Source organism: Macaca thibetana, chromosome 7, assembly GCF_024542745.1.
Source record: "Macaca thibetana thibetana isolate TM-01 chromosome 7, ASM2454274v1, whole genome shotgun sequence".
Taxonomy (NCBI): Eukaryota; Metazoa; Chordata; class Mammalia; order Primates; family Cercopithecidae; genus Macaca; species Macaca thibetana.
This window is the reverse complement of record NC_065584.1, coordinates 3,986,829-4,014,349: the sequence shown is the minus strand read 5'-3', so window position 1 is coordinate 4,014,349 and position 27,521 is coordinate 3,986,829. Positions and strand designations below refer to the sequence as shown.

At 42.4% G+C, this 27,521-nt stretch overlaps 1 protein-coding gene across 12 annotated transcripts in view; it reads left to right on the top strand.

The window, feature by feature from the left end:
• MARK3 (microtubule affinity regulating kinase 3) overlaps nt 1-27,521 on the top strand; it is a 118,178-nt gene that overhangs the window by 65,539 nt on the left and 25,118 nt on the right. For 9 of the 12 annotated variants that reach the window (XM_050798380.1, XM_050798377.1, XM_050798378.1 and 6 more), the window contains 9 exons: nt 3,123-3,193; nt 8,400-8,456; nt 11,883-12,119; nt 12,299-12,418; nt 12,670-12,769; nt 13,388-13,500; nt 14,343-14,496; nt 21,091-21,308; nt 27,132-27,235. In XM_050798380.1, the coding sequence (XP_050654337.1) occupies nt 3,123-3,193; nt 8,400-8,456; nt 11,883-12,119; nt 12,299-12,418; nt 12,670-12,769; nt 13,388-13,500; nt 14,343-14,496; nt 21,091-21,308; nt 27,132-27,235 (1,174 nt within the window). The remainder of the gene's footprint in view (nt 1-3,122; nt 3,194-8,399; nt 8,457-11,882; nt 12,120-12,298; nt 12,419-12,669; nt 12,770-13,387; nt 13,501-14,342; nt 14,497-21,090; nt 21,309-27,131; nt 27,236-27,521) is intronic. The other 3 variants (XM_050798381.1, XM_050798379.1, XM_050798374.1) reach the window with 1 other exon arrangement.

Below are 27,521 nucleotides of genomic sequence, written 5' to 3'. Positions count from 1 at the left end.
TCTGCTTCCTGGGTTCAAGCGATTCTCGTGCCTCAGCTTCCCGAGTAGCTGGGACTACAGGCGTACGCCACACCCGGCTAATTTTTGTAATTTAAGTAGACGTGAGGTTTTGCCACATTGGCCAGGCTGGTCAACTCCTGACCTCAAGCGATCCACCTGCCTTGGCCTCCCATATTGCTGGAATTACAGGTTTGAGCCACAGCACCTGGCCTCTTTAACACTGTTTTGTTGTTTATTAAAACAATTTCCAGGACATATGTTTTATTGTTGATGTGTTTGACATTGTGAAAAGTTTTATTAAATTGGCCACCCATTCCACCATTGCATCTCCCCCACCCCCCAGCCTGCTGCCTTTTGATTTGGTAGACTCATAGAATTTTAGAATTGAAAATAATCGTAGAAATTATAGGGCGATGGTCTAATTTTTACAGATGAAACTAAAGCTCAGAAAGTTTGTTCTATGCCAAGGGGTCCATAGCTAGTTTGTTTCAGGACCTGAACTAGAACTAAGGGCTTTCTGAACTGGCCTGTCAGTGTCCTTCCATCCAGCCACCTGTTCCCTGCCCAGGCAGGAGAGCCACTCTTTGCTTCTTGCTTCTTTTATCTCTAATAAATAGCCTTAAGTGTTTTTCAGTTCAGCTGCTTAACCTGAATGTTAATACATTTTTAATAAGGAAAAAAAGATCTGGATTGAATTCCTGGTTTAAAAGTTGAACTCCTGAATTATAATTTAATAATTATGAGTGTGACATATGGTTCCAGGAATCTCTTAAGAGGTTTATATTGAATTTAAATTTAGAAAAAAATCTGTCAAAATTATATTGACAGACTTGGATTTTATCTGTGTTATTCTACAAATGTTAGTGGGCTTAATCTTTTTTTAAAGTAAAAACTCTTCCATATGATATTCACTCATGTTTAGTTGTTTTTGCTTATTAACCACTTGTTTTGACATTGTGTGCTTTTCTGCAAATAGAAAGGTCATTCGCATAGAAAATGCTGACACTTTACTGAGCTGACATTTAACTTCATAATTCATCATAGTTAAGTGAATTGTGTTGTGTAAACTCAACAGTATGTAATGCCTTTTAAAAGATCATTATACAGGCTGGGCATGGTGGCTCATGCCTGTAATCCCAGCACTTTGGGAGGCCAAGATGGGCGGATCATTTGAGGCCAGGAGTTTGAGACCAGCCTGGCCAACGTGGTGAAACCCCCATCTCTACTAAAAATGCAAAAATTAGCCGAGTGTGGTGATGCACGCCTGTAATCCCAGCTACTCAGGAGGCTGAGGCACGAGAATTGCTTGAACATGGGAGGCAGAGGTTGCAGTGAGCCAAGATCGGGCCACTGCACTCCAGCCTGGGCGACAGCACAACTCTTTCTCTCTCTCAAAAAAAAAAGATCATTAAGCAATCAAGTAATAACATGAAAATATTGATGCCCATTCATTATGTAAAATTTGTTCTTTCAGAGTTAGGGTTAATAAGAGTTTCAAAGTCAGAGATAATTGTGTAATTCATAATGACTTTCAAGTATCAAAATATTTTAGTTTAATATTTTCACTAAGCTGGTGGATGTATTCCTTTTTTGTGTGAAATAAAGATGTTTCTTTCCCGAAAATACTTTGTATCTAATTTTTTTTTTTTTTTTTTTCTTGAGACGAAGTCTTGCTCTGTCGCCCAGGCTGGAATGCAGTGGTGCAATTTTGGCTCACTGCAAGCTTCGCCTCCCAGGTTCACGCCATTCTCCTGCCTCAGCCTCCCCAGTAGCTGGGACTACAGGCGCCTGCCACCTTGCCCGGCTAATTTTTTTGTATTTTTTTAGTAGAGATGGGGTTTCACAGTGTTAGCCAGGATGGTCTCGATCTCCTGACCTCGTGATCCGCCCGTCTCGGCCTCCCAAAGTGCTGGGATTACAGGCGTGAGCCACTGCACCCGGCCTATATCTAATTTTCTAAATTAGTATTCTTGTCTATTGATTTCAGAGGTGGTGATTCTTTATTCTACCTTGATAAGCACTTGACAGTGCTAATAATACATTCCTTGAAGTGTCACCTTTCTTTCCCAAGGAATTAATATTGTGTAAACTGCCACCTAGGTGTGCATCAGCTAGTTCTGTTGGCTTCACCTCCTTGTATCCTGAGCTCCCACTTCTCACCACCACTGCGCTTCCCACTCCAGTCCCCATCACTTTCATGATTGGTTTGATTATTGTACTGATCTCCCGATTAGTCTTCCTGTCCCTTCCCATCATTGGAAGCCTCTTCCCCACTAGCAGCCAGTGATCCTTTTAAGAGGTCAGTCATTTCATCTCTGCTTCTCATCTCACTTATAGTAGAGCCAGAGTCCTCACCACAGCCTACAGGACTCTTCCTAGCCTCATGAACTACCCTCTTCCCCTCATTCACATTTCTCCAGCCTTCTTGCTGTTTCTCTTACTACTATAGAATCTTACCCCAGATAACTACATTGTCCACACCCTCAAGTAGTCAGCAAAACACAAGTGTGTGCATGCACAGGCTCGCTTGTCTGTCTCTTTCTCCTACTTTCTCTCCACAGCACTTACTGTCCTCTTATACACTATATGTTTATTCATTTATTGCCCCCTCCCCCAACTAGAATGTAAACTCTCTGAGGAAAGGATCTTGTGTTCACTGCTGCATTTCCACGGAGCCTACCTAGAACAGTGCCTTGCAGTTAATAGACATTCAGTAAATATTTGTTGAATGAATGAATATATTCAGGAAATACTTTGTCATAATCCCGCAATAAGGATGTCCTCTTCTAACACAAATAATTTCATCCATTTTAATTTTCTGTTTTCATTGCTTAGTTTTTATTAAAACCTATTGAAAATGCTCTTTAAAATAAGAGTTTTATAATTTAAGCATAGGGAATTTAATTTTAAGGCTTTTCTCCAGCTTAAAGATTTTGTTGGTGAATTTAAATGCCTGTAGTTAAACTTAAAGCCAGCTTAGTTCAAATTCCACGTATTTCTGGCTAACTTTATATCTATATTTAAAAATTAGAGCATTGCTAAAAGTGAAACATTATCAATTTATGGGAAAATTAATGCTCAGAAGTAGGATTTCTACTTACTTTTATTTCTCTCACCCGTAGGTGAAGTATTTGACTATTTGGTTGCACATGGCAGGATGAAGGAAAAAGAAGCAAGAGCTAAATTTAGACAGGTATGAATTAATGTGTCTTTACTTTGTTAATTTGATAATTTGTCTCACTTAAACCCTGAAGCAAACAAGTGTTTGCCTCCATAAATGCTTATACGGCCTATTGGATGGCAGGGGTTGGCCATTCAATTCAACAAAAATTTATGAAGTGCTTTTCATACCTGAGGCACTGTGCTGGAGGCAGCCTTGGTTCTATTCCTAGCTTTGTAGTGGGAGCATTAGTCTTATACTTAACCTTCCCTTTTTACAATTGAGCCTTAAAAATATAGAGCCTTTCAAAAATGCCTGTGATTACATTAATTAAAACCATTTCAGAGTTTTTAGCAAGCAGAGTGTCAGAACCCCAAAATTCATTATTAGCTTTGTCTAACATAAACCAAGACCAAGTGTAACTCAAACTGTTAATTGGTAACTTTACTTCTTGCTTTGTTTTTACTCTGCTTTTTAAAGAGACATGGGTTTTAATAAGCAGGTTTTAAGCATACAGGTTACTTAACTCTCCTGTCTTTATTAATAATAATTACTGTTACTGATTGACCATGCCACACACTGAGATAAGTACTTTACCAACATTAATGTAAATCTTACAACCACCTTGTGTTATACCCCTTTGCTAAAAAAAATAAGACAGCTGAGACATGGGAAGATTAAATGACTTGCCCAGAATTGCCTTTCTTTTTTTTTTTTTTCCCCCACTTATTGTGGAGAACGGGGTCTCGCTGTATTGCCCAGGCAGGTCCCAGAATTGCCTTTCAAGTAGGAGACCTGCCATAGACTCAGAGTCTCATACCCTCTGACCCCAAAACTCAGATTTGCAGTCATTATATTGTGCTATTATCTAGACTGGGAATCAGCAAACTTCTGTAAAGGGCCCGATAGTGAACATTTTAGGCTTTGTGGACCACACTGTCTCTGTCGCAACTATTTAACTCTCCTGTTGTAGCTTAGAAGCAGTCGTAGGCTGGGTGCTGCGGCTCATGCCTGTAATCCCAGTACTTTGGGAGGCCGAGGTGGATGGATCGCTTGAGGTCAGGACTTCAAGACCAGCCTGGTTAACATAGTGAAACGCTGTCTCTACAAAAACACAAACATTAGCCGGGCATGATGGCAGGAGCCTATAATCCCAGCTACTGGGGAGGCTGAGGCAGGAGAATCACTTGAACCCGGGAGATCGAAGTGGTAGTGAGCCAAGATCACGCCATTGCACTTCAGCCTGGGTGACAGAGCGAGACTCTATCTCAAAAAAAAAAGTAGCAGCTGTAGACAATACCAAATGAATGAACGTGACTGTGTTCCAACAAAACTTTATTTACAAAAACAGGGATGGGCCGGATGTAACTAGAGGCCATAATTTGCCAACCCCTTATTTAGATGAAGGACAGGAGCAGTGCTTCACTGCTTTTAAATTAACTCTAGGCCGGGCGCGGTGGCTCACGCCTGTAATCCCTGCACTTTGGGAGGCCGAGGCGGGCGGATCACGAGGTCAGGAGATCGAGACCATCCTGGCTAACACGGTGAAACCCCGTCTCTACTAAAATACAAAAAATTAGCCGGGCGCGGTGGCGGGCGCCTGTAGTCCCAGCTACTCCGGAGGCTGAGGCAGGAGAATGGCGCGAACCCAGGAGGCGGAGCTTGCAGTGAGCCGAGATGGTGCCACTGCACTCCAGCCTGGGCGACAGAGTGAAGACTCCGCCTCAAAAAAATAAATAAATAAATAAATAAATTAATTAACTCTATATTCTCACAAGGTCTACACTGAAATGGAATTATAGCCTCATTTCTCTCAGAACCTTTATATTTTGTTTTATTCATATACAAGGTTGTCAAGATGGACAGACTATTAAATAAAGTTCAAGTCTCCTTTGATTTGCTTAGTCTGATGTTTACATTTGTAAGTGATAGGACTTACTAAGTTTCTTATAAATGTTGCTTATATTTTGCTGTTGCTTAAATACTAATGGTACTTTGAATTCAAATGTACTAAAACCGAAGTAAAAATCAACTTTGGCTATCATTTAACTTCTCTGATCCTGTTTTTAAAGCTATTAAAACAAAAACAAAAAAAAAAAAACTTGATGAATTCCATACTTCTTTGCAATTCTAATATCATTTGATTGTATGGTCTATGAAAGGAAATTCAGATTTTTATTAGAAAAAAATCTGCTCGGCTCTTTCCATAACTGTACTCTTAATTTTTATAAATTGGTCACCTAAAAGGTAAAATGTTTTTGCTTCATACAACTTACATTCCTTCCTGCTTAGATGAATCTGACTTGCAAACATATATGTGAAGATCGCTTATTGACTATGAGGAAGGGACTGATGTCACCCAGCAAGAGCTTACTAACCTAAATCTTGAGGCAATTACTCCAATTTTTATTGTAAATTCCCTGCAGAAATTCTGAAGTCTTTATTTGTGGAGCCTATTAGTTGGACTAGAAAAGATGTTTTGTATGTATGTGTTTTTACAGTTAGCAAATTGATTTAGAGTGCTTTAGAATTGACCCCTTCTTCCATGGTATTTGCCTAAGACAACTCCATTAGACTTGGAAGGATATGCATGATATTGGTGTTTCTACTTTTCTGTTTCAAATGCTGTGGTTTCTTTGTTTTTGTTTTTTGAGATGGAGTCTCCCTCTGTCACTAAGGCTGGAGTGCAGTGGCGTGATCTCAGTTCACTGCAACCTCCACCTCCCAGGTTGAAATTATTCTCCTGCCTCAGCCTTCCGAGTAGCTGGGATTACAAGTGTGCACCACGCCCAGCTAATTTTTTTTTTTGGTAATTTTAGTAGAGACAGGATTTCACCACTGTTGGCCAGGCTGGTCTCGAACTCCTGATCTCAAGTATCTGACCTCCTCAGCCTCCCAAAACGCTGGGATTACAGACGTGAGCCATCGCGCTCAGCCTCAATTTCTGTGCTTTCTAGGAGTTTATAAGTCATCATTACTTTGACTAAGTAAAAAGAAGTTTTTCTATTTATGACAAAAGGGAAGGTATGCCACACACAAAGTACACTGTGTGTGATCCCTTTTCCATATTCATCACCAGATGGGTTTTCCCCTTCCTGCTTCCTCACCAAGCCCATCCTAGTTACTACTTACGACGTTTTAATTTTTTGGTTGAGCTCTTGTTCTTTTCCGAGAAAAAAAAGTAGATTTCCAGCTCCATCTTTTTTACTTACCTCTTTCTTGGTGGGCTGGTGATACTGATTCTTTGATGCTCTTTTATGTATGATTGAAAGTGATTTAGGCTAACATTCATAGTTCAACCTAGATAACATCTATTAGCAATCACCATTTCTAGCTGCTGATAGAATGCAAAAAAAGCAGTGGGTTCAAGTTGAGTCTTTTCAGCTTATTGTGGCATCAGGTTAGCTTTGAGCTGTTTTGGAGCTAAAGAGAGAGAGAAATCCTTTGATCTCTTTGAGAAAGGGCAGGAAATCATCAAATCTGATTCAAAAGCAGAATTTGAAAATAAACTATAAGAAAAATCTCAATATGAGGAAAAACTAATATAAATTCTGAATGAGAAAAGGGAAAAGATTAAATAAAATTTACCTGTATCCTAGGTGACAAAACTATTACTTTGTTTTGGGAAAACAAAGCTGTTTTACTTTTCCAGTTTTCATGCTGACAGAATAGAACAATAGTGATAAATCCAAAGTAACAGATGCTTTAAAACCCGTATTTTGGCATTGGAATTTTTGTACCTTTAGTTAATTTTAAGTGGGTCTGATATTCTGAATGTTAATTTTAAATAATGAAGGTGCTGATTTTTGTTATCATCTCATCCTAACCCCAGTTTAACTTTTCCTTGCTGCTTATTCTGAACCAAAATATTGTACAGCCCTCTGAGATTTTATGTCCATGGGTGGGGTGCATGGGCCTTACAGCTAAGTGTTGGTGATGATTTGGAGGAACCAACAGTATTTTTATTATAACCTCAGTTTTGTGTATATGTAATCATATGTGTCTAAATATACATGCAGAATATCAAAGAAAAGACTAGATGCAAGTGCAACAAAATATCGAGATGTTACCTCTACTTAGTGGTAATGCAGGAATATATTTCTGTAGACTTTTCTGTATTTCCTGAAATTTCTACAATGAGCATATAAAGCTTTAATATTAGAAGACTTTTTTTAAGTGACCAGTAAGTGTGAAATTTCAGTAAAACAATTGTTTAATCATAGGCATGATTGCAAGTTGACTAAATAAAAGCATACTGTTTGCTGAAAGTGGGAGGAATCCTTAATAGTGCACGTGCACATAGTAGTTTTCATAGTTCACATACGTTACAACATTCATTCCTCCATTTTAATAAAGGAAGAGGAAACTGACCCTCAGAGAAGTTAACTAACTTTTGCTCTCCATAATCCACATTAGTTAATAGAAAGACTGTTGCAGGAAACAGGCTGAGAAGGGCACTTACAGAAGAGTAATCCTTTGATCTATTTGAGAAAGGATTAATCCAGGTATGGATTAACCTGGATTAACACCTGGGTATGGGCAACTCTCTAACCGCTGGTTTGAAGTTGACTCTAAGGATATGGAAAGGTTGCACCAGGCCAGGCACAGTGGCTCACGCCTGTAATCCCAGCACTTTGGGAGGCTGAGGCGGGCAGATCACCTGAGGTCAGGAGTTCGAGACCAGCCTGACCAACGTGGTGAAACCCCGTCTCTACTGAAAATACAAAATTAGCCGGGCATGGTGGTACACACTTGTAATTCCAGCTACTCAGGAGGCTGAGGCAGGAGAACTGCTTGAACCCGGGAGAGGGAGGTTGCAGTGAGCCAAGATGACACCACTGCACTCCAGCCTGGGTGATAGAACAAGACTGTCAAAAAAAAAAAAGAGGTTGCACCAGAACCATCTGGGCCTAGGGGCAGCCAGGGTCCTCCAGATCCAGTCAGTTTGTTGGGTCCTGGCACTACACAGTAAATGGAATGTCAGTGGATAGGGTCCAAAAAGAGACTTCAGTTAAAACAGTAGAAAACAGAAGAACATCCTCACCTGTTTGTTTTTGCCCTCACCCCTGAATTTCTCCAGACTGGAAAGTTCAAGGCATAGGAAAATTGTTTTTAGAAATCCACATGGACATTCGAGTGCCTACTGAGTATTCTATATGTGTGAACATTAACAAAGTTATTTTCATCTTAATTACGAATCTGCACCAGTAATGACTGACTCTGTGTCTCTCCTATTCAGATTGTGTCTGCAGTTCAATACTGCCATCAGAAACGGATCGTACATCGAGACCTCAAGGTAAGTAGAAGTGCCTCACTCTCAGTGTATGCTCTGTCTGTATGTGTGCAGTTCTCTCAGTGGTCATTACACAAATGAGGTGTAGATTAGACTTACTAACATTTTTTAAAATCCCACAATAATTGAATCCTCTTAATCAAGTTATAGGAAAGAGCATTAAAAATAAAGAAAAATAAAGTTTATTGAAAGTATTTTACATTTCAGTTAAGGTGACTGGTGGTTGATCTCTGGAGGACAGTCATCACACAACCAAACAAATGGGGGCCTCCAGAAATGTATGGTCGCACCCACAGCATCCTCAGTGCCACCCGGCATTCATTTCTGCTGTTTTCATCAGCATTCTCTCCCGTTAACAGCAGTGCCCGTTTTAGACCTCTTTCAAGGTCCTCAGCCTCTGCCCTCACTCTGGCATAGGATGAGGTTTCGTATTACATAGAGAAAATAGAAAACACAAGGCAGAAACTCTCATTTTCTACCAGGCCCTCAAACCTACCTTCACCTACCCACATCCATCACTTCTTTCCATCCTGTTACAGGAGAGTGGGGTGCTTCTGCTCTGAGCTCTGGGTCCTGATTCCCTCTGGGGGCTGTGCTCTGTCTGATGCCTCTTTTCTCTCCATTTGTTTATTCACTCTCCCTCTCTACTTGCCTTTCACCAGCAGCATTTACACATGCTCAAGTCTACTTTTTTTTTTTTAAAACTAAAAAGCCATCCCTGTTCCCCTTCCAGATACACGTTTTTTCTCTCTTCCCCTTCATAGCCATATTTCTCTAAACATTTCCTAGATTCTGTGTCTTAACTTGGCATTCATCTTCGCTCTCCCCTCACGTAATTGTCATTGACTTGCTTGTTCTCTGCACCCGCCCCTAGAGCATTCACATGCACTCTCTCAGCTCCAGTAGCCAACTGTATGCTGATGGTCCCAAATCCATTCCTGCGGCCAGAGCACTCTTCTGGGATCCAGGACCCAGCTGAGCAAAGCGTATCTTCATGTAAACATCCGTTGGGTGCAGCAGGTTCAAAGCCTATAAACATGAATGTTCACTTCTCATTCAGGTGACTAATGTCCCTCAGGTGCCTTACTCTCCTGTACTACCACTCAGTCACCAAGTCCTTTTGCTGCTCTGTTCCAAATATCTCTTAAGCTCACTCTTTTATGCCCCTGTTACACTATCCAAGGCCAGACCATCATTATCTCATAGTTGATTTCAACACTACTTTCTTACCTGTTCTTCTCTGCTTCTAGTGCCTCTTCTTCCCATGTATTTTTTCTACACTGCACACAGAATGGTCTTTTAAGGAAACACAAATAAGATGGTCATTTCTCTGCTTGAACAACTCTTCAGTGGCTTCCCATTGCTCTTAAAATGAAAACTCAAACTTCTCAAGTACAGTCCTTTGTGATCAAGCCCTGACCATCTCCCCAGCCCCCTCTACACATCTCTATCCCACATACTGTCTTTCAGTTTCTTGTGTGAAACATGCTCTGTCTCACATGGGTTCTCACACTCTTTATTCTGCCTGAAATATCCCTCATCAACACATCCATTGTGATCAGATGCACCTTCTGGTGCTTTGATCGCACGTCGTCTGGGAAGCCATCCACACCTTTCAGTGCCAACCCACAACTCCCTGTGCCTCTTCAGTTATGGCATTTGTGTCTCAGGACAGCTGCTTATCATTCTGCCTCTTCTAAACTGTGAGCTGTTAAGGTTTTATCTGTCTTGTTCATCATTATCCACCCAGACATTCATATAGCATCTGCTGTGGAGTAGCCACATAGAAAATAGGAAATGTTTGTTAAAATAAAGTGACTAGGCCGGGTGTGGTGGCTCAAGCCTGTAATCCCAGCACTTTGGGAGGCTGAGGTGGGCGGATCAGGAGATTGAGACCATCCTGGCTAACATGGTGAAACGCCGTCTCTACTAAAAATACAAAAAGAAATTAGTCGGGCATGGTGGCGGGCGCCTGTAGTCCCAGCTACTCTGGAGGCTGAGGCAGGAGAATGGCGTGAACCCGGGAAGCCGAGCTTGCAGTGAGCCGAGATCGTGCCACTGCACTCCAACCTGGGCGACAGAGCGAGACTCCATCTCAAAAAAAATAAAATAAAGTGACTGTGATTTCTCTCTCTCTCTCTTTTTTTTTTTTTTTTTTTTTTTTTTTTGAGGCGGAGTCTCGATCTGTCGCCCTGGCTGGATTGCAGTGGTGCAATCTCAGCTCACTGCAACCTCCACCTCCCACTTTCAAGCGATTCTCCTGCCTCAACCTCTCAAGTAGCTGGGATTACAGGTGCCCACCACCACACCTGGCTAATTTTTTGTATTTTTGGTAGAGATGAGGCTTCACCATGTTGGCCAGACTGGTCTCGAACTCCTGACCTCAGGTGATCCACCCGCCTCAGCTTCCAGAAGTGCTGTGATTACAGGCGTGAGCCACCGCACTCAGCCGTGATTTGACTCTTGAATGAGGTTTGGGATTCTCCCCTCCTCATTAACAGCCATTTTATAGCTATTCAGCAGTTTTTATGAAATGCCCCTTTTTAAAAAAAGTTATGTATTTTTTGAGACAGGGTTTTACTCTGTCACCCAGGCTGGAGTGCAGTGGCACAATCATAGCTCATTGCAGCCTCAAACTCCCAGGCTTAAGAGATCCTCCCACATAAGCCTTCCAAGTAGCTGGGATTACAGACGTGTGCCACCATACCCAGCTAATTTTATTTTATTTTTTTTTGTAGAGAAGGGGGTCTCACTATATTGCCCAAGGTGGTCTCGAACTCCTGGGCCCAAGTGAGCCACTTGTACCTGGCCCTGCCCCACCCCTGCCCCATATTATTCTTGTTTTTTGTTTTTGAGATGGAGTATCACTCTGTCGCCCAGGCTGGAGTGCAGTGGCACGATCTCAGCTCACTGCAACCTCCCCCTCCCGGGTTCAAGCAGTTCTCCTGCCTCAGCCTCCTGAGTAGCTGGGATTACAGGTGTGTACCACCATGCCCAGCTGATTTTTGTATTTTTAGTAAAGACAGGGTTTCACCATGTTGACTAGGCTGGTCTCAAACTCCTGGCCTCAGATGATTCGGCCACCTCGGCCTCCCAAAGTGCTGGGATTATAGGTATGAGCCACCGTGCCCGGCCCCCATATTATTATTATTATTATTAATTGAAAAAAAATTGTCAAGATTTTTCTTGATCTTGGGACATTGATGTTTAAATTAGTGCTAGAATTAATCTATACTTCATGTTTATTATTGTTATAAAATAAGGAGCTCTAACTTGTCTCCTGTTTTTGTCTGTAGAAAGAATGTTTTCACATTAATTAGGAGGTAACTTTGTATCATTACAGAAAACTTTTCTGAAATGCCTAATCCTGTCGTAATTCTAATTCTATTTTGGTTAAATTTCATTTTTGTCTTCATGTTTTCCCTCTAGGCTGAAAATCTATTGTTAGATGCCGATATGAACATTAAAATAGCAGATTTCGGTTTTAGCAATGAATTTACCGTTGGCAGTAAACTCGACACGTTTTGTGGCAGTCCTCCATACGCAGCACCTGAGCTCTTCCAGGGCAAGAAATACGACGGGCCAGAAGTGGATGTATGGAGTCTGGGGGTCATTTTATACACACTAGTCAGTGGCTCACTTCCCTTTGATGGGCAAAACCTAAAGGTATAAGAAGCTGCACCCATGTACTTCACTAAACTAAAAGAAGTTTCCAAATATTGTATGGCTTAATATTTTTTAACATTGTATCAGTGGAGGGGTTTCAGGGGGTTTTTTGTGGTGCTTTGTTAACTAAACCTAAAAGGTTGACTTACTTGTTTTCTTTCCTCTCTACCTCCCCAAAGGAACTGAGAGAGAGAGTATTAAGAGGGAAATACAGAATTCCCTTCTACATGTCTACAGACTGTGAAAACCTTCTCAAACGTTTCCTGGTGCTAAATCCAATTAAACGCGGCACTCTAGAGGTAATCATGTAGGTGGAAACAAGCAACAACTTTGGAGAGTCTTTAGAGTGGCCTTAGATCTTTGCTTGATTTGTATGCCCTACTGGATACATCCTGCGGCTTCTTAAGGAAGAATTAAAACATTAAAAAAAATTTTTTGAGTTTATGTTTTGAACGATAGTCAATGAAATGTTGAAAATAAATTTTTGTAAATATTATGGTTATCAGAATATTTCATTTTACTCTGCTAATGAACAGTTTACCTTTTTTAGCAAATCATGAAGGACAGGTGGATCAATGCAGGGCATGAAGAAGATGAACTGAAACCATTCGTTGAACCAGAGCTAGACATCTCAGACCAAAAAAGAATAGGTAATGACTCCATGCCTGCATGTTCATGTGTAGTTGTCTAAGTAACACATTTCTGTTTTGACTCATGTCTGTGCCTAAAATGTGAATAATGGAAAGTTAAGCACAAGTTATATGAACAGTTTATCTGTTCTGTCATATTTAGGAACGTAACTACCTGTAGTTTCCAGTAACTCTGAAACAAGTGCCCATTTATGTTAGAAAATGTATGTAATATGTCATCTTTTAGGTCAAATGAAAATTACTTTACCCTATAAAAGAATGATTTCTGGCTGGGCACAGTGGCTCATGCCTGTAATCCCAGCACTTTGGGAGGCCGACGTGGGCAGATCACCTGAGGTCAGGAGGTCGAGACCAGCCTGACCAACATGCAGAAACCCCGTCTCTACTAAAAATACAAAATTAGCCGAGTGTGGTGGCGCATGCCTGTAATCCCAGCTACTTGGGAGGCTGAGGCAGGAGAATTGCTTGAATCTGGGAGGTGGAGGTTGCGGTGAGCCGAAATCACGCCATTGCACTCCATCCTGGGCAACAAGAGCAAAACTCTGTCTCAAAAAAAAAAAAAAAGGATGATTTCTTACCCAAACAAAACACATAAACTGTATTATGCCTTTCTTTTAGATATTATGGTGGGAATGGGATATTCACAAGAAGAAATTCAAGAATCTCTTAGTAAAATGAAATATGATGAAATCACAGCTACATATTTGTTACTGGGGAGAAAATCTTCAGAGGTAAGAGTAATCAGAGAGAGCTGAAATACCCTTTATGTAATTATTAGTTTATATAAACTGTTTTCTTAGTTTTTATCTTTTGAATATTTGTAACATTTGATACATCATTTTTTAGCTTTACCTGCAAATAGCAAATCTAAATCCTGTGACTATTATAAGCTATTTTAACTTAACCCTTAATGATGGATATTGACCAGGTGTGGTGGCTCACACCTGTAATCCCAGCACTTTGGGAGACCAAGGTGGACAGATCACTTGAGACCAGGAGTTCGAGACCAGACTGGCCAACATAGGGAAACACTGTCTCTGCTAAAACAAACAAACAAACAAACAAACAGAAAATTAGCCGGATGTGTTGGCGCGTACCTGTAATCCCAGCTACTTGGGAGGCTGGGGCAAGAGAACCACTTGACCCTGAGAGGCGGAGGTTGTGGTGAGCCAAGATCGCACCACTGCACTACAGCCTGGGTGACAGAGTGAGACTATGTCTCAAAAAAAAAAAAAAGATGGATATTATCATAAACCTGGTCTTTCATAAATTAACCTATAGTCATTAATAGCTTAGAAATGACGTAAAGCATCAGATGAAGTAAATAGAGCATTTAAAGTTAAATTTGAGAAAGCCTGGGAAGAAAATCACACATACATTACCTTTAATGTCTTTCCAGCAGTCAGAAAACTGCTTTTACTTGAGTTTAGGGTTGTCATTTTTGTACGTTGTGATTCCTCCTCTCTCTGAATGAACGGTTTATGAGAGGTCTGTGTTAATGAAAAGTTTAACTTCCTAATAAACCATTTGGGTTCGTGTTGTGGTTTGCTCTGTTTTTCTCATTTTCTCTTAGCTGGATGCTAGTGATTCCAGTTCTAGCAGCAATCTTTCACTTGCTAAGGTTAGGCCAAGCAGTGATCTCAACAACAGTACTGGCCAGTCTCCTCACCACAAAGTACAGAGAAGTGTTTCTTCAAGCCAGAAGCAAAGACGCTACAGTGACCATGGTAAGTTTTGGAGTATCCCAGTGCCTTCTCTTAAGAGTCCAGGCAAGAGGTCTCCTAGCACTGGGAAACATTCTCTTGCTCAGAGCTTGGCTTGATGTCTTTTCTTGGCATTTATTTATTTATTTATTTATTTCCTTCCTTCCCTTTTTTCTTTTCTTTTTTCTTTTCTTTCTTTTTTTTTTTTCTTTGAGACAGAGTCTCACTCTGTTGCCCAGGCTGGAGTGCAGTGGCACAATTTTGGCTCACTGCAGCCTCCACCTCCCAAGTTCAAGCAATTCTCCTGCCTCAGCCTCCCGAGTATCTGGGACTACAGGCATGTACCACCATGCCTGGCTAAGTTTCGTATTTTTAGTAGAGATGGGGTTTCACCGCATTTGGCCAGGCTGGTCTTCAGCTCCTGGCCTCAAGTGATCTGCCCGCCTCGGCCTCCCAAAGTGCTGGGATTACAGGCATGAGCCACCATGCCTGGCCAGCATTTTTTCTTAGTGTTCCTGCAGGTGCTTCCATGATTACATATTACTTCAAGGCTCTGTTCTTCTTTGTACCTTCAGTAGATTTTTGCTGGATAAAGCTTAGTTGAGTGGAAACCTTTCCACTTGCCATTCTAGAACCTCTGCTTTAATCTGTAGTTTTTCTTTTTTCTTTCTTTCTTTTTTTTTTTTTTTTTAAATGGAGATGGGGGTCTCACTGTGTTGCCCAAACTGGTCTCAAACTCCCAAGTTCAAGTGATTCTCTCACCTCAGCCTCCTAAAGTGCTAGGATTACAGGCATGAGCCACCATGCCCAGCACTTACTCTATAGTTCTATTTACTCTCTTCACCTCTGCATTGGATTTACTTTGTAGAGTAGCACTGTCCAGTAGAACTTTCTGTGATCATTACAGTTTCGTATATCTGTGCTGTCCAGTTCAGTAGCTACTGGACACTTGTGACTATCAAGTACTTGAACTGAGGAAATTATTTTTACCCTTTTTATTTTTATTTTTTTAATTTTTTTTTATTTATTTATTTTTGAGATGGAATCTGGCTCTGTCGCCCAGGCTGGAGTGCAGTGGCGTGATCTTGGCTCACTGCAACCTCCATCTCCCAGGTTCCAGCGATTCTCCTGCTCAGCCTCCTGAGTAGCTGGGATTACAGGTGTGCACAACCATGCCTGGCTAATTTTTGTATTTTTTAATAGAGACAGGGTTTCACCATATTGGCCAGGCTGGTCTTGAACTTGTGAGCTCAAGCAGTCCGCTCACCTTGGCCTCTCAAAGTGCTGGGATTACAGGCACACACCACCACACCTGGCCAATTTTTTTATTTTTAATAGAGATGGGATTTCACCATGTTGGCCAGGCTGGTCTAGAACTCCTGACCTCAGATGATCCACCCACCTTGGCCTCCCAAAGTGCTGGGATTACAGGTTTGAGCCTATAATTGGCCTGGCTGGCCGATTTTTACCCTTTTAAAATTTTACTGGCCGGACGCGGTGGCTCACGCCTATAATTCCAGCACCTTGGGAGGCCGAGGCGTATGGATCACGAGGTCAGGAGTTCAAGACCAGCCTGACCAACATGGTGAAACCCCATCTCTACTAAAAATAAAAAAATTAGCGGCTGGGCGCGGTGGCTCAAGCCTGTAATCCCAGCACTTTGGGAGGCCAAGACAGGTGGATCACGAGGTCAGGAGATCGAGACCATCCTGGCTAACACGGTGAAACCCCGTCTCTACTAAAAAATACAAAAAACTAGCCGGGCGAGGTGGCAGGCGCCTGTAATCCCAGCTACTCAGGAGGCTGAGGTGGGAGAATCGCTTGAACCCGGGAGGCAAAAGTTGCAGTGAGCCAAGATCGTGCCACTGCACTCCATCCAGCCTGGTGACAGAGTGAGACTTCATCTCAAAAATAATAATAATAATGATAATTTTTTTTTACTTAAGTGTAGTGTGTGGATATATATATATAGCCATTTGAGGCCAGTAACTATCATAATGGACAGGGCAGCCCGGGAGAATATATGGAACCTCAGTTTTGCCTTAATTGGTTTAAATGTTTTACTGTGTCATTTTCATCCATACTCTTGCTGTTAGTGTGGTTAAGCCATCCTCCCTTTTAAACTTCACCTAGAAGCCAGTCCTTTATGAGACATAAGACCCCCAAAGGATAGGCTTACCAGGCTCTACGGTTGCTCTGCCTTCAAGGCAGCCTGTGTGTCAGAGTCCTGAGGCCAGCATGTGTGTTTACTCGCCCATAACTATAAATGTTAACATTGCAGATATTTCCTTTAATTCTACTATTCCAGGATGCAGGAACCAAATCTATTTCTTTTTTTTTGAGACGGAGTTTCACTCCTGTCGCCCAGGCTGGAGTGCAGTGGCGCGACCTGGGCTCACTGCAACCTCCGCCTCCTGGTTTCAAGCAGTTCTCCTGCCTCAGCCTCCCGAGTAGCTGGGACTACAGGCCTGCACCACAATGCCCGGCTAATTTTTTAATTTTTAGTAGGGATGGGATTTCACCACATTTGGCCAGGCTGGTCCCGAACTCCTGAACTTAGGTGATCCATCCGCCTTGGCCTCCCAAAGTGCTGGAATTACAGGCATGAGCCACTGCGCTGGGCCTCATTTTATTTCTCTTCTCTGGACATTTTCCATCTTAATACTTTCATCTTGAGATTTGACACTTAGGACTGCACAGAGCATTGTAGGTGTGGACAGTCTTTGATTTTGTACTAAAAATGATGACTCTTGGCTTGATTTCCATTTCTCTTCCTTCTGTTGCCTGCCTTTCTACATGGTTTAGACTGAAGCAACAGTGTACTAATATCACTAGTAAACCATCTACAGTGCCTGCTATTCTAGGGTATAACTGAGAGCTCAGAACTCATTCTGATATCAGGATTTATGCTCCTAGCGTTTGTAGGTGACGTGTTGATCTAGGTGTGCCTTTTTTGTGTTCATGTTAGTCACTAACGAGGGTTTCTAGTGCCTATGGACCACATGGCAATTAAATGCCCTGAAACCATCTGGTTTAAATTGTCCCTAAATCCTAGAAGAAACCTGACAACAGGATTTTCACATTTCTCTAAGGAATATGTTAGTAAGTTAGTTCTTCCTTAAGCACATAGATTCTATCCGGATTATTAGTGCCTTTTTTTCCCCAGCTCAATTTTAGAGATAAAAAGAGCTTTAGACATGGTATTGTACACTCATCAAACCTCTTGTTTTATCTCTAAAGAAATAGACCAAGAGAGATTACCAAGTCTCCCAAGGTTACATAGTAAATGAGAAACACCTGGGGCAGAGCTCAAGCCTCCTGGTCCCAGCCCTTTGGTTTTCTCCACTGAAACACCTCATTGGAGTAGCTTTTTCATAATCCTCATCTTTCTTGGAATTTCTGAAGGCAGGCAAGCCTGTATAGCCAGGCCAACTTTCACCTCATCCTGCCTCATCTCACCTCTCTCTTCCTTTTTCCCTGCCTATGGATGTTGACCTCTGCATGGGTGCCTGCTTCTTCTCTAAAGCCACAATGTAATTTGTAGCTGTCCTTCCTAATTTGACACCCACGTGTGAACACCCCATATGTGTGTATGCACTTTTTCTGTGAATGGTGATCTTCATCTGACTTTCAAGGGGTTCTTTAGCTTGTTTTTTAAAAAATGGAAGGAAAAAAAAATCACTGTTTACCAATCAATGAGTGGTGTTGGGGCAATTTGGTAGTTCTCAAAAAAAAATTAATTTGGATCAGTTTCTCACATGTTATACAAGGATGAATTCCAATTGGAGTTAAGATACAAATATAAAAAATAAAACTATAGAAATATTGAAAGAAAACATGGGATTATTTGCTTTATAACTTGGACTGGTGAAGGTGTTTTTGTCACCCCAAACACCAGACCCATGAATTAAAAGACTTACAAATTTGATTACATAAAAATGAAATTTCTGGCCGGTTGCGGTGGCTCACGCCTATAATCCCAGCACTTTGGGAAGCCGAGGTAGGTGGATCACAAGGTCAGGAGATCAAGAACATCCTGACTAACATGGTGAAACCCTGTCTCTACTAAAAATACAAAAACAAAATTAGCCGGTCTTGGGGGAGGGTGCCTGTAGTCCTAGCTACTCGGGAGGCTGAGGCAGGAGAATGGCGTGAACCCAGGAAACGGAGCTTGTAGTGAGCCAAGATCGTGCCACTGCACTCCAGCCTGGGCAACAGAGCGAGACTCCATCTTAAAAAAAAAAAAAAAAAAAGGAAAAAAATTTCTGTGTGACATATCCATACTGTGGACTACTACTCACAATAAAAAGGAACAGGCCTGGTATGGTGGCTCACGCCTGTAATCCTAGCACTTTGAGAGGCTGAGGCGGGCGGATCATGAGGTCAAGAGATTGAGACCATCCTGGCCAACATGGTGAAACCCTGTCTCTACTAAAAATACAAAAAATTAGCTGGGCGTGGTGGCGGGCGCCTGTAGTCCCAGCTACTTGGGAGGCTGAGGCAAGAGAATCGCTTAAACCTGGGAGGCGGAGGTTATAGTGAGCCGAGATCACGCCACTGCACTCCACAGCCACAGACCGAGACTCCGTCTGGGGGGAAAAAAAAAAAAAGGAACAAACTATCATGTACACAACTCGGATCTCAAGGGAATTATATTGGGTGAAAGTACACAAAAGGTTACATTCCATGGATGCCCATTCACGTAACATTCTTGAAATGACAGAATTCTATAGATGATGAGCAGGTTAGTGGTTGCAGGGGTTTAGCAAAAGGGAGTTAAAATAAGAGGGAAGTGGCTGTGGCTATGAAAGGGTAGTCGATAGGGTCTTTGAGATGGAAATATTCTGTATCTTGACTGGTGGGGACCACATGAATCTGAACATGTCATGAAAGGGTATAGAATGAAATACACAGACTTACAAATTAGTACAAGTGAAACTGGGGAAATCTGAACGAGGTCAGTGGATTAGATCAATGTCTGTTTCTCTTCAGAATCTCAAATCTTAAAAGGTTTTATATTTTCTAAAAACAAATAAAAGTTTGAAAGTAAATCAGTAGTAACCTGAAAGTTCACAGTGTCAGTAGACCTCTCATGGTATTGGGAAGAAAGATACGCATTGAGGCTAATATCACCCTGTACTTGGTTAAGTTTTTGTTTTATATGTTAAAATTACTAAACCAAAAGCTTAGTTGTTGTTCTCCCATAAATAAACCAAAAACTTAGTTGTTCTCCCATAAATAAACTTAAGCCCTTATTTACTTTTAATTCAGTTCCAGATAGGTTTGCCATTTAGATTTTTGTCCAAGAACTAGCGCCTCCCCACTCCCGTTTTTTTGTTTGTTTTTAAAATTTATTTATTGAGACAGTTTCTCACTCTGTCACCCAAGCCACATGCAGCCTCAAACTCTTGAGCTCAAGCTATCCTCCTACCTCAGTCTCCCAAAGTGTTGGAATTACAAGCGTGAGCTACCACGCACCTCCCACCTTTAATATATTTAAAATATAAATTATCTTCTGCCTTAGAAAAAACAGGCCTGGTGCGGTGCCTCATTCCTGTAATCCTAGCACTTTGGGAGGCCAAGGTGGGTGGATCACGAGGTCAGGAGATAGAGACCATCCTGGCTAACACTGTGAAACCCCATCTCTACCAAAAAAAAAAAAAAAAAAAAATTCAAAAAAAAAAGTTAGCCAGCACGCGCCTGTAGTTTCCCCTACTCCGGAGGCTGAGGCTGGAGAATCTCTTGAACCTGGCAGGCAGTGGTTGCAGTGAGCCGCAATCGAGCCACTGCACTCCTGTCTGGGTGAGAGAGCTAGACTCGGTCTCAAAAAAAAAAAAAAAAGAAAAAAACGAGCATTTGATGCTGTCCTTTAAGGTTACCACTGGATTATCATATCTGAGGCATACACTAGTTATCATGTTCATTTCCAAAATTCTTTGCACTCTGAATCTCCTGTGCTGCTGTTGGAGTCTCTATATGGTTTACTACAGGACATCAGTCTGTCATCCACATGTCCCTAGGCACATATCCCTGGACACACTCCTCCTGGAGTGGCAGGAATGACTAGTGACCTCCACCGACTTCCTCCCTGTCACTTGCATGATTCCTCTGCTTCTACACCTTCCCCTGTCTCCTCAGACTCCTGTTTATCTAGAAGATTATGAGCACTTTTAAAAAGATCTAAGATAAAACTTCAAAAGAAGTAGCCCATAAAACCGATACTTTTCTCTTCCAAAAGGTGATGGCATCTCTCCTACAAAAAGAGGATGTAATTCACTCAGATGTGCAAGATGAACTGGTTGATTCTGCTTGTTATTTGTGCATCTAATTAGTTTGAATCTATACAGTACCACCACCTTAAGGTGTTTCCAAAGGACAACTCTAAACACTTACTATTTTTTAAGTAGAAAGTTTGGGGTATTAAGTGAAATTTCAATATTGAATTCATTGCCTAAGGCAAACATTAGATATAAGTGGGAAACATCTTAGAGGATTTTACTGTTTTACATTTTTTTAGGTGAATAGCAACCTTAGATCATCTTAGAAAATACAGTTACTGTCACAAAATAAAACTTGAAACTCTATTCAGTCATTTAAAAAGTGAACTCTTTATTTTAGCTGGACCAGCTATTCCTTCTGTTGTGGCGTATCCGAAAAGGAGTCAGACCAGCACCGCAGATAGTGACCTCAAAGAAGATGGAATTTCCTCTCGGAAGTCAAGTGGCAGTGCTGTTGGAGGAAAGGGAATTGCTCCAGCCAGTCCCATGCTTGGGAATGCAAGTAATCCCAATAAGGCGGATATTCCTGAACGCAAGAAAAGCTCCACTGTCCCTAGTGTAAGTGTTGTTGAACTGTAGAGTGGTCTTAGGGTGGTAGGGTTGGAACTGGCTGGACACCAGGTGTTCATTTTACTCCTGTGGTCTCCCGTGCCTGGAAGCTTTCTCCACTAGACAACCATGCCCAATCTTAACCTATAGAAATCCTACCTGCTGCATTGTAGATATTTATTGTTGATACTCTTTTAGTTCATTCCTGCTGCTGTAACAAAATACCTGATACTGGCTAATTTATAAAGAAAAGACATTGATTTCCTACAATTCTGGAGGCTGAGAAGTCCAAGATGAAGGCACCAGCAAGTTCCATGTCTGGCAAGGGCTCTGTTCTCTGCTTCCAAGATGGTGCCTTGGTGCTGGCATCCTCCAGAGGAGACGAATGCTGTGTTCTCATGTGGCTGAAGGGACAGAAGGGGTGAACTCACCCCCTCAAGCCCTTTTATAAGACACTAATCCGGCCGGGAGCGGTGGCTCACGTCTGTAATCCCAGCACTTTGGGAGGCCGAGGTGGGTGGAGTTCAAGAGATCAAGAGTTCAAGACCAGCCTGGCCAAGATGGTGAAACCCCATCTCTACTAAAAATACAAAAATTAACCGGGCATGGTGGCGGATGCCTGTAATCCCAGCTACTCAGGAGGCTGAGACAGAGAATTGCTTGAACTCGGGAGTCAGAGGTTACAGTGAGCCAAGATCGCGCCACTGCACTCTAGCCTGACGACAGAGCAAGACTCCTTCTCAAAAAAAAAAAAAAAAAAAAAGACACTAATCCATTCATGAAGGCAGAGCCCTCATGGCCTAAACACCTAAAAGACTCACCTCCAAATACTGTTTTCTCCTATGGGAGATAAAGCTTCAACATGAATTTTGGAGGGGACGCATTCAGAGCATAGCACACCCACCATAGACACTAGATGGTGATAGGTCCTTTATTTCAAGGGCTGGTTCCAGTTATTTCACAGACACCTGCTGAACCTTAGGTTGTCAGGTGCTGAGACATGGAAAGACCTCAGTCTAACAGGAAGTGAATGAAAACAATGACAGTGCTAACAGAAGCCTACTGTGCATACATGGGGAAGTCTGACTGCCAATGCCCCAAAGATGTGGTGTTCACACTGAGTCTTAAAAAGGCTCTAATGATGATGAGTGTTGGCTGAGTTCCTACCATGTGCCAAGGACCATGCTAAGTGCTTTTTCATGGATTAGCTACATTTTAAGGTGAAAAAAAGTTGGGTAATTGCCTGAAATTACACTGCCAGCCTGAATCCAGCTCTTAATCCCTACCTGTAACAAAATCTCCCCAGTAAATAGATAATATTTACTACATTAAATTGCATCCATTCAGCTTCAGAAACTTTTTTCTGTGTATTGAAGTGTGTTCTATCTAACCTGTTAAATAATTTGCAGAGAAGTCAACAATCTTAAGACTATTCTATAAGCACATTTTTCCCTACAGAATTAACAATGATGCAGCCCTGCCTCCAACTCCAGAAAAACGCTGGACTGAGGAGACTATGGAGAAGCCCTGTTCCTCTCTTTGAAAGCCCTTCATTGTTCCATTGTGAACTGGGTGCATAAAGGACCCCAAGGGGCTTTGCGTGCTTCATCCTCTGACCTTATGCTTAGTCGGAGTAAACCCTGTGTGAAAAGTTTATTTTGGCTTCCAAATGCCATAAAATAGGACTGTTGTTTCCATACTCCTGCAGTTACAATTCAGTCTCCAGTGTTTATTGACAATTACCAGAGAAGATGAGGGCATTGTTCCCTGCCTTCATGACCTCCCTTCCCCTTTGCTCTTGTCTGCACGCTGCCCTTCTGCAAGTCAATCATGAGTATTATCAGTCCACCCACACTAAATTACTTACAAAGGAAAAGTAGTTAGCAACATTATTTTCTCCCATGAATCTTCGGGATTCCTGTGTACATGGTCTGCTCATGCTGTAGTAAAAGTGACTGCTTTATCTTTGTTTAAAAATTATCTGGGCCGGGCGCGGTGGCTCAAGCCTGTAATCCCAGCACTTTGGGAGGCCGAGACGGGCGGATCACAAGGTCAGGAGATCGAGACCATCCTGGCTAACACGGTGAAACCCCGTCTCTACTAAAAAAAAAAAATACAAAAACCTAGCCGGGCGAGGTGGTGGGCGTCTGTAGTCCCAGCTACTCGGGAGGCTGAGGCAGGAGAATGGCGCAAACCCGGGAGGCGGAGCTTGCAGTGAGCTGAGATCCGGCCACTGCACTCCAGCCTGGGCGACAAAGCAAGACTCTGTCTCAACAAAAAAAAAAAAAAAAAAAATTATCTGATACAGGCCGGGCACGGTGGCTCACGCCTGTAATCCCTGCACTTTGGGAGGCCGAGGCGGGCGGATCACGAGGTCAGGAGATCGAGACCATCCTGGCTAACACGGTGAAACCCCGTCTCTACTAAAATACAAAAAATTAGCTGGGCGCGGTAGCGGGCGCCTGTAGTCCCAGCTACTCAGGAGGCTGAGGCAGGAGAATGGCACAAACCCGGGAGGCGGAGCTTGCAGTGAGCCGAGATGGTGCCACTGCACTCCAGCCTGGGCGACAGAGTAAAGACTCCGCCTCAAAAAAAAAAAAAAAATTATCTGATAAAATTCCATAGCTATGGCTGGGCACAGTGGCTGTAATCCTTGCACTTTGGGAGGCCGAGGCGGGGCAGATCACTTGAGGTCAGGAGTTGGAGACCAGCCTGGCCAACATGGTGAAATCCCATCCCTTCTAAAAATACAAAAATTAGCCGGGTTTGGTGGTGCGCTCCTATAATCCTAGCTACTCAGGAGGCGGAGGCAAGAGAATTGCTTGAACCCAGGAGGTGGAGTTTGCAGTGAGCTGAGATTGTGTCACTGCGCTCCAGCCTGGGTGACAGAGCAGGACTCCATCTCAAAAAATTTAAAAAATGTCCATAGCTGTGAGTTGTTCCTTGCTTTTTAGTTTTTTATTTTGGAAGTTAAATTCATGTGAATCCACATGACAATGATTAACCATTTTAAAGTGGGCGATTTGGTGGCATTTGGTACACTCACAGTATTGTGCAACCAGCACCTCTCTAGTTTCAGAACTTTTTCAGCTCCCCAGAAGGAGCATCTGTTTAGGCTGGGCACAGTGGCTTACCCCTATAATCCCAGCACTTTGGGAGGCTGAGGTGGGAGGATCACTTGAACCCAAGAATCTGAGATCAGCCTGGGCACCAAAGTGAGACCTCATCTCTATGAAAAAATTTAAAAAGAAAATAGCTGAGCATGATGATGCATACCTGTAGTACCAGCTACTTGAGAGGCTTAGGTGGGAAGATCGTTTCAGCCTAGGAGGTTGAGGCTGCAGTGAATCTTGGTCACACCACCATATTCCAGCCTGAGCAACAGAGCAAGACCCTGTCTTTAAAAAAAAAAAAAAAAAGAAAGGGCACGGTGACTCACGCCTGTAATCCCAGCACTTTTTTAGGAGGCCAAAGCTGGCAGATCACAAGGTCTGGCGTTTGAGACCAGCCTGGCCATCATGGTGAAACCCCATTTCTACTAAAAATACAAAAATTATCTAGGCATGGTGGCAGGCGCCTGCAATCCCAGCTGCTCGGGAGGCTGAGGCAGGAGAATCAATTGAACCCGGGAGGCGGAGGTTGTAGTGAGCCAAGATGGCGCCACTGCACTCCAGCCTGGGTGAAAGAGCAAGGCTGCATCTCAAAAAAAAAAAAAGAACACCTGTATCTCTTAGGTAATCACTTTCCATTCCTCCGCTCCCCTCCCTTACCCTCCCCTCCCTTCCCCTCCCCTCCCTTCCCCTCCCCTCCCTCCCCTCATGCCCTGGCAACCACCAGTCTGTGTTCTGTCTCTCTGGATTTGCCTGTTGTGAATATTTTATATAAATGGAATCATTTCACATGTGTCCTTTTGTGTCTGCTTCTTTCTTTAACTCAGCATAATGTTTTCACGATTCATCCAAGTTGTAGCATGTATTTTTTTTCTTTTTTTTTTTTTTTTTTTGAGATGGAATTTCACTCCTGTTGCCTAGAGTGCAATGGCACGATCTTGGCTCACTGCAAACTCCACCTCCTGGGTTCAAGCAATTATCCTGCCTCAGCCTCCTGAGTAGCTGGGATTACAGGCATGCACCACCATGCCTGGCTAATTTTGTGTTTTTAGTAGAGATGGGGTTTCTCCATGTTGGTCAGTCTGGTCTCGAACTCCCGACCTCAGGTGATCTACCCGCATCAGCCTCCCAAAGTGCTGGGATTACAGGCGTGAGCCACCATGCCCAGCCTGTAGCATGTATTAGTACTTTGTTTCTTTTGGGGGTAATATTCCATTCTGTGTATATGCCACAATTTAACTGTTCATCTGTTGATGGACATTTATATTATTTCCATGTATTTGTTAAAATGAATAATGCTACTATAAACAATTGTGTACAAATTTCTATGTGGTCTTATGTTTTAATTTCTTTTTCTTTCTTGGGGAGGAGACAAAGTCTCGCTCTGTCACCTAGGCTAGAGTACAATGGTGCAAATACGGCTCATTACAACTTTGACTTCCCAGACCCAAGAGATCCTCCCACCTCAGCCTCCCAAATAGCTGATACCACAGGCATGTGTCACCATGCCTGGCTTATTTTTTCTGTTTGTTTGTTGTGGTAGAGATGAGGTCTCCCTGTGTAGCCCAGCCAGGCTGGTCTCAAACTCCTAGGCTCAAGCAGTCCTGCTGCCTTAGCCTTCCAAAGTGCTGGGATTACAGGCATTAACCGCTGCACCTGGCTGTGTTTCCATTTTTCTCGGGTATATATCTAGGAATAAAATTGTTGAGTCATATGGTAACTCCATGTTTAATTTTTTGGTAAACTGCCGGACGGTTTTCCTCACAACTGTACCATTTTATCCAGCAATAGTGAGAGTCTCTTTTCTTCACATTCTTGCCAACAATTAATAATTATTATTATTTTATTATTTAAAGCTTTCCTAGTAGGTAGGAAGAAGTACCTCATGGTTTTGATTTGCATTTCTTTAATGACCAGTGATATTGGGCATCTTTTCATGTGCTTCTTGGCCATATGTATAGCTTGGTTTTGTTTTGTTTTGTTTTGTTTTGTTTTGTTTGAGACTGCATTTCACTCTTGTTGCCCAGGCTGGAGTGCAATGGTATGATCTTGGCTCACTGCAACCTCCGCCTCCCAGGTTCAAGTTATTCTCCTACTTCAGCCTCCTGAGTAGCTAGGATTACAGGCATATACCACCACGCCCAGCTAATTTTGTATTTTTAGCAGAGACGGGGTTTCTCCATGTTGGTCAGGCTGATCTGGACCTCCTCACCTCAGGAGATCCGCCCATCTTGGCCTCCCAAAGTATTGGGATTACAGGCATGAGCCACCGCGCCCGGCCATTGTATAGCTTTTTTAAAGAAATGTCTATTGAAGGTGCCCATTTTAAAATTAGGTTGTCAGGCTGGGCACCTCGGGAGGCGGAGGCAGGAGAATCACTTGAACCCAGGAAGGGGAGGTTGCAGTGAGCCGAGATGGCACCACTGCATTCCAGCATGGCGACAGAGCAAGACTCCGTCTCAAAAAAAAAAAAAAAATTAGCCAAATATGGTGGCACATGCCTGTATTCCCAGCTACTTGGGAGGCCGTGGTGGGAGGATTGCTTGATCCTGGGAGGCAGAGCCAAGATTGCTCCACTGCACTCCAGCCTAGGTGACAGAGTAAGACCTTGCCTCAAAAAATAAGTAAATAGAAGACTGGTATTCCCATTTATGTAGATAAGTTCATTTTTTCTCATAGTACTGTATTTACCAAATTAAGACAAAAATGCCCTTTTTTATAGAGTAACACAGCATCTGGTGGAATGACACGGCGAAATACTTACGTTTGCAGTGAGAGAACTACAGCTGATAGACACTCAGTGATTCAGAATGGCAAAGAAAACAGGTAGGAAATTCCACCTGTTTGTAAGAAAAGTTGTTTTTCCCAAGAGAAATGGAAGCATGTTGTTTACTGCTTTGTTTCTATAATCATTTCAAATTAAACTGTAAGTATTCTCTGAAGGTAAGTTAAATTTGTATACTAATTTTTAGCAAGATACTAAATTCTTTTTGTTGTCCAGAGCATCATCCTCCTGCCTGGCTGGGTATGATGATTAAAAGGATTGAGTTAAACCCAGGAGGTTTCCTAGAGGAAGTACATAGTAAGCTGTGGTTATGTTGTAGAACAGTGA